At 42.0% G+C, this 7698-nt stretch overlaps 1 protein-coding gene across 1 annotated transcript in view; it reads left to right on the top strand.

Annotated features, from left to right (window-relative positions):
* The first annotated feature begins 2822 nt into the window (after positions 1-2822).
* Positions 2823-7698, top strand: part of robo1 (roundabout, axon guidance receptor, homolog 1 (Drosophila)) — a 73663-nt gene continuing 68787 nt past the window's right edge. Inside the window, exon 1 of the mRNA XM_068716408.1 lies at positions 2823-3546. Within this exon, the coding sequence (XP_068572509.1) occupies positions 3486-3546 (61 nt within the window). The 5' untranslated portion in view covers positions 2823-3485. The remainder of the gene's footprint in view (positions 3547-7698) is intronic.

The following is a 7698-nucleotide window of genomic DNA, read 5'->3' as shown; positions in this document are numbered from 1 at the left end:
TTGGAGGATGACAAAATAAGACTTCGTGCTCAGCCTTTCTGACACCTGGAGCAAATTTAAGTAAAAGAAGAAGAAACAAATGAGATGCTAAAATAACGATGTTTTTTTACTTTTATCTTTAATGGGCGGTATAAAAAAATGTTTTTTTTCTTTTGTGGAACCTAAATTGTAGCTATTACTGGCTTCCATCTGACGTAGTGGAGCTAATGGCCGAAAGAGGGATTCTTTATCAGTCTGTTTATTCTCTCATGATAAGAAGCCTATTTTTGTTCATACCTAAAATCTTTGTGGCCCTGCAGGAGAAAAAAAAAGATGACAATGTGATTGTGAGAAGTTGAAGGGATGTCCAAGTCTTACAGACTGATAAGACCATTGGGTTATCTGCCAGTTTGCCAATTTGCAGAGAGATCAAGAAGAACAGAGGCATGGCTATTGCATCATCTTTTCATACTGTGTGATGGTGAACGCCAAGGCTGTCTCTTATATTTCTTCAACACTTTGTATGATCCGGAGCAACTATAGTGATGTGCAGTGAGAAGTGCTGACAAATGTGCAAAGATATAAACAAGTGAAGAGAAATGGAAAAAGTCAAAGAGCTGTCACAGATAGTATAAAACAGTGAGAGTAGAGAATCAGCATGGCTAATAATATCTAGAATGGGGAAACAAATGTCCACATAGCTCCTGTAATTAAAATCTGCATTTCCTGTTTATGCATGTCTTTTTTGCTTGGACAAAGCAGTCAACAGTGATTAATAGAAGACTAGCTGAGGCCAGGTTTGTTGGTCTGTGGAGGTTCCAAATTATTTATTCCTTCATAAATATTTTTTTAAATTTGGCTTTGTGCTTTTTGGAGATATTTTTCTCCTCTGGCTCAGAACCAACTGGAGAGCTACTTTGGAGTGAAATAAATAAATAAAAATAGGTCTCAGTACTTGGCACTGTCTCCTTGAAATCCTTGCCATTTTATGTGCTTTGTTGCCATGAAGACGCGCATGTCTTTGTGTCCATTTTTCACCATCTGTTCCTGGAAACATCGATGCTGGAGATGCTTTGGATTGTGACCAATTGTGAAATGCACGATAGAACTCACAAACCCTGCATTTAGCGCTGCACCTGTTGTTATATTGAGGCCACACGCGCATAAAGCAAGAGCCCCACTGTTGAACCTCTGTCCTCTCGTCATTTGCGCTTTAGCCCGACTGTTATGACAGCTATTTTATACCTGTCAATGTTATAAAATGAGACTTATAAAGACATAACATGACCAAGACCATATTGTCCTATACAATGCTACTATTATGGTGCTAGCAGTCATTCAGTCTCTGCCCATCGAGCTGCCAGAGAGTCATACAATGGGGATAATATTTACTTGGAGGAAATAGAAAAAGAGACCCAGAATAGCAATGTGCAACAATTGAATAGGACATGGGACAAATAAGAACATGCAACAAAGCAAAGGAAGGAGGTGTTCTTTATTGGAAAAAAAGATAGAGCGCATGTTTTATATGAGACTGTAATTTCACATGTTCTTTCTGGTTGTTTACCAACCGTGATGTCTCAGCCTAGAATGCAGGCCCCATTCAGCAGAGCCACCAGTGGTCCACAATGGGCAATTAAAGGATTTGAGGCGAGAGGTCGGGGACAGGGAGGGCAGAGTAAGACAATTTCTGCTCAGTCTAAATGTGACTTAAAATACCAGAGGCATCACTGCTTTTTCTGTGGCGTGTTAGTGAGACAGAGTGATTGAAGTTCCTCTGAATACATAATTATCGTCTCTCTTCTTCTGTTACTAAATTTGGTTGGACTTCTGAAGGAGTTTTTAAGCATGTGCTTTTTGTTGTAGAAATGATGCATGCACTTAACTTGGCATATTTCTGTAGTGTCATGCAGCCTGCTTGCTTACTCCCTCGGGGGGTCTAGAGGTATCAGCGTGGAATGGGCAGAATTAATACAGACAGAATTGGAACCTTAAATATCAATTTTTCAAAGCAAAAAGGTAACCCCTGCCTGTACTGCAGCCCTGCAGCCAGCAGAGGGAGTGCTGATCTCCTTAGACAGCAGAAGACACATTTGAGGTTCACTAGGTCACAGCTATACTTACCATTAACTTTAGGGTCAGTCACACCATAATTCAAAATGTATTTAATTTAAATAGAATTTCACTCAAGCCGTGTGATTAGTACTTCACTGTGTTTGATATCAAGACATATTATGTTAGGCATCACATTTCTAATGCACTTAAAATGCCATTTCATTTCCCAGTAGTGTTGAGAGGTCAGAGGGTGAAAACCTCATTGATTTTTGTCAGTGGAAGAAGAATCACAATGCTGCTGCTGTGGATACCGGGTGTGGATGGAGGCACTTTTTACTGGCTCATTAGGAATGCACTATTATTTTTTTTTCATACTGCCTGAGCGGATCCCTTTAGGTTTTAATAAGGACACAGTGAAAGTGCACGTCCCTCTGTCTTGATGGGAGGATAATGATACTATAAATCATTCATCAAGGTCAAATTATGCTCACTTTCAACTGTAGTCACACTTTGAAATATTAAGTACACTTTTGGTTGGGGAATTCTGGCGTTCATAAAAGGCTCTTCTTAACATATAATGATGGACACTTAAAACAAAGTGTTTGAATGATGCAGCCAATTGAATTTAGAGGCTACTGCAGACTGCTGCCATTCATTTAGCTTGAGCCAGCTTGATTTATGGTACGTGATAGTCTTTTATTGGATATTAAAACTTATAACACCCACATTCCGTAGTTTGCAGTCATTTTGATTTTTTTCTCGCATTTACCAGGCTGCTGTAACCTGGATTTTTTTTCTTCTTATTACAAGGGACGTGCTCGATGCAAAGTGGAGCCTCGTGTTGTGAATGTGTGTCCTTATGCGGTTAAACGGTGCCTGACTCGCTGGAATCTCCTCTGCATAACAGAGAAGCCTCTGACTGGTTAGGGAAACCAAACCAGCGCTGAGAGCAGAGACGCACGGCGCCTTATCCAACCAGCGCCGGTCCCACGAAACCGGGGTAAAACTACACGTTTGAACAATTTAAGTGGCCGCAAACTGGACGCTTCTACCCTTTTTGGGATTCTCGCTCTCCATTCAGCCGAGGGAAAGCGTCACCTGAAGTGGAACTATAATAGCGTATCTTATCACAGATGCATTCCGCGAAGTTATCAGCATTTGGAAGTGAGGAGTCCGATCGCGGAGTGGAGGGGGAATCCAAGTGGCGTTGAGTGGATTACTTCTCGAGTAGCCCGCAAGGATGCCTCCGACTGATCTGAACTTTGATTCGAATAGAAATTCAGTTCTGCAGTTCTGAACTGTATTATCTGTCTCGCGGCGGAGTTCAGGAACTCTCCTCCACCCGGATCCCCATCATCGGCGCTGCAGTACAGTAGAAGTTGTGATTTAGATGAGACGGACAACAAAGCGCCTTCTAACGGGATTTACACCGTTTTTCCAGCTGCTCTTGAATGATGCCTGCCTGTCTGACGGGGATTTACTGTCTACTGGCATTTCTGCAGATTTGTTCAGGTACGAGTTATTGCCAAGATAGCTTCCCTAATGTTTGCGGGATGGGAAGTTTAAAACATAATTGCTAATCCTGCATGCATATATATATATATATATATATATGTCAAGTCTGATCCTGTCATGGCACCCTGCGGGTATTTCGGTCACCTTTTCCTCTGTAGCCCGCAGTATCTGTATGTGGCCCTTGACCCACGCTGCGTGCTGCCTGCGTGCTGAAAATGACCCATTTATATATTGAGCTCTGCTGCAGTCCACAGAAACGCAGCCTTTTACAGCAGCTCTTATCACACCGGTGGAAATTAATTGCCACAGTAAGTGTCCGAAGAGAGAAAAAATAGGTTTATGTGAGAGCAGGTTGTTTTATGTACATGATTAAAAAGAAAATCAATAGAATTGGCGAAATGCATGTGAGGAGTCAAAGTAGGACATTGAAGGTTATCATCCTCAGTCCTCAGTGGGTGCATATATATTACATGAGCCGCAGGTTAACGAGGAACAGAAAGACTTCACTTGGACAGTCAGACCAGTGAGGATGTGTTTCTTTCAATGGATGGAAAACAGGCTCCATGCTCTCACAATGTCATGCATGGTAGATTTTCTTTTGTTTTAATATTTTCCCATGCGCTGATATTTCAAGTTTACTTTATATCTTTATTTAGCTACTTCATTTTTGAGTGTACCAACGCCAACACAGCATGATGTTTGGAAATCAGGCATTGTCAAACATCATCTGACACAGAGAGGGAAAAAAAAGCTTTGGATTATACATTTTGTGCTGTGTTTTTGTTGGAGGGTCAAGGTTCAGTCTTGGAGAATGAAGCCAAGCATAGCATTGCTATATCACTGATATTGCAGGTGGAGTTGGCACATCAGCAAAGAAAAGTTTTTGTTGGAGTGCTGACAACATACTTACTTTCCACAAAGCTTTATTGGCTCAAACACATTTTTCTTAGCCACCATCCTCCACTTCCAGTCAAGCAGCAGACCTCACAGGTTTATCCATTAGGTTTATCCACCTCCTCCGCCCAAGGCACACTAAGCAAACAAATCAACGCATCTCTTCTTGGAACTACAGGCAAGGGCACATAAGAAATCACAAATATTTTTAGAAATGTCAAAAGTTCCTCTAATTCCCTACTGGCGCCAGTCTTGTTCACTCTGTAAGACAAAGACAGCTGTCAGTGACATTAACAGTGGCCACAGACTGACAAAAGAACAACATATTTTCAGCGTTAGAGCGGAGTGAGGGCTTTATTTAGTGCTGGACTTCCTTTCTTTGACAGTGCAGAGGCTGATTCTTCCAACGTTTCAGTTCTTTTGAGAGCTGAAAATCGTCTTGCCCTCCTCAGAATACATGTGGGTTAAACCTTAAAGTCAACATATTATGAGTGTTATTCATGGAACATTTTCCAAACCATAGATAATGCCCTAAATGTTCCCCCTAGCTTCTGTGACCAGAAGCTGCACATGTGGATATAATACCGCCATTTAAAAAAAAAAAGGAAACGTATGAAGGCCTGCCTATTCGCGCCAAGAGCACGAAAATGTGTATGACACCAATTTTCCAGTTTGTTGTCTCTGAATTTCCAAACTGACACACTTGCTTACCACGCAAACCAGAGCATTTCAAGAGCACTTAAGGAGATTTGTGCTTTTCTAAAGTTCTCTGATCCTTCAGCATGACGTGAATATGTTGATTTGACATGAAGCCCAGAAGAGTTTTTATTCAAGGTGACAGTAAATGTACATGCAATGGTCATGTATGAACCTGTGAACGTGTGTGTGTGTGTGTGTGTGTGTGTGTGCTTACCACATCCCTATGCCACCATAGATTACAGGGAGTCTTATGCATTATATCTGGGATAGCTGCCAGGTTTACATGCCTGGTCCTTTGAAAATTATCCATGCGTAACAAATTGCAATCAGAATGATTACATGTTTTTTTCCACCCTGCTTTTGTTTAATGCAACTCATCCACTTGTATGGTATCTTGACTGTAGCATAAAACACGTACAGTGGTCTAAACACCATGCTCTTAAAGCTGTGCTGTTAAGTGACTTCACCGTACTCGGAACTAAGGGAAACCTGGAACTCCCCATTCATTGAGAGTTTAATCTTTGTATAATAAATCTGCCGTCGGTAATTGGATGATACATAATAATCTAAATGATGGCCATTAAAAGCATATGCTCGTGTCGAGATGGCTTTGTCCCTTTCATCCCACAGATGTAAATTATGCATCCCCAGAGTGATGCTGTTACTTGCCTTGCCATTCTACCTGCTTTGTTTGATGGTCTGTAAACACTGCCTAAAAAGGAACCATGGGAAAAATAAAAGAATGGCTCATCCTGTTATTCTTTGTTATGATGGTTGTCTCAACTGTGCTTTCAAACAGAAGACAGGATTTGAAGGCTCAGTTAACCCTCTCAGCTCTGCTGGCAGTAATATGATTAATATCTTCATAAAACCATACCAGCTAAGCTAATAACTAGGCTAATTACCTTAGCAATAAGAAACCAAGGTCCCTCTGAGGCTTATTTTACCTTTTACAGACCCCCTCATCCATGTGTTATCAGTGAAGAAGTAAGTACAAGAGGGGCTCAGAGACCTGCAGAGACCTGCAGAACACAGCCTAATTCCATCACTGGTGTATGCAGCAACCCCATAGGGAACCGTTTGATTGAGACATCTGGCTGGCCTGCTGGAGTTAGTTGCACACAGGTCAGAGTTCACATGTACCTACTCATGGTGCTTTGGGAGACTGACACTCTTGACTGCAAGAGGTTGACTGTTGTTGCGACCCAAAATACCACACCGCACTTGTTACAGAGCTTTAAGCGATGATGGCTTGATTGGGGGAAGCCGGCCTGCTGTGTCGCCCCCCCCCCAAGCTAACAAGCATCCCTGTAGTCTTTGTGGTGGTGACAGTGATGAGCTGAGTCCCGCTGCTAATGAGGACTTCTTCGCCATGGATGATGGGGCTGATGGGACATCTTCTCACGCCGATGAGAATTCCTTTGTTTGTTGGATAAAATTGTCAAATTCCTTCTTTTCTTCCTTGGAAATAATGCATCTCATAAGCTTCACTGGACAACAGATTGGTTATAGAGCATCTTCATCAATGTTGTTTATTTCTTGGAACACGCTAACATGAAGGATAGGAAAAAGGATTCGAGTTTTAAGAAATGTATTCAGGGTGTGGCCCTTCTCTGCTTCACTCATACTGGCTGAGAATCTGCAGAAACTACTTATTTTTTTTAAAGAAAGGTGCACTGGTTGCTAGTTTAGCATGTATTCTTTCATTCTTTAGTGCTGGCAGTGACCCTGGCACACAATCCTTTTTTTTTCAGCTTTGAATGGCTTTAAGGCTTTCAAGCAATTCACATTCTTTCTCACCCATTCTAGGGATCCATCAAACCTGGTTTTAGGTTTATGTCTTGACTTTGAAAGCCGTTTCTGTGTTTTCTATTTTTAAAGAGCTGAATGGGCCGAACACCTGTAAACCCTAAATGATGTGTTATGTCTAAGTGAAGTCATGCCAAAGCAATATTTGTTTGACACAGGTGTTTCTAAGGTCATCATTACCTAACAAATGCTCATGAGAACCTCTTCCCCCGGGAACTGTTCTGGTAGAGAAACTGAGGCCGTGTCTCTCTTGTCTCTCAAACCCCAGCAGACGTTGCTGCGATTATTTGCTTCTGACTGAATATGCATGAATGCATATGTAATGGTGTTGGCGTAAGCTTGTTTTTAATGTGTGTTTTCGGATTGTCTACCGAAAGCTGTGATTCACGATTGCCTCCCTTGTTTACTCACTGGGTTCCTGTGGCGCTGTGAGGCCGAGCGTGGTTGCCAACCCTGGGGAAGGGAAGCTACTGAGAGCTTTAACAAGCGCCCGTGGGCCTGGAGTTCACAGGTCATCACACCTTCTCACAGGCACCTACATATACGTACACACACAGACACACACACAGACACACACACACACACACACACTAAATTCCTCATTTTGAGGAGGATCAATAACTATCTGCCGGCCCCTCAAAGGTAGCGAGTTCCTTGCCTGAAGGATCCTCCCACACCCAGACTACTTCCTTCAACCTTTTCTACTCATCTCTGTAAAAATAGAATCACGGTTCATTTGTTCATTAC

This window comes from Cebidichthys violaceus, unplaced genomic scaffold (genome assembly GCF_023349555.1).
Source record: "Cebidichthys violaceus isolate CVI_PGR_0920_01 unplaced genomic scaffold, fCebVio1.0.p SCAF_20, whole genome shotgun sequence".
Taxonomy (NCBI): domain Eukaryota; kingdom Metazoa; phylum Chordata; class Actinopteri; order Perciformes; family Stichaeidae; genus Cebidichthys; species Cebidichthys violaceus.
The sequence above is the reverse complement of the archived record's forward strand: the minus strand, read 5'-3'. Positions and strand labels throughout refer to the sequence as shown.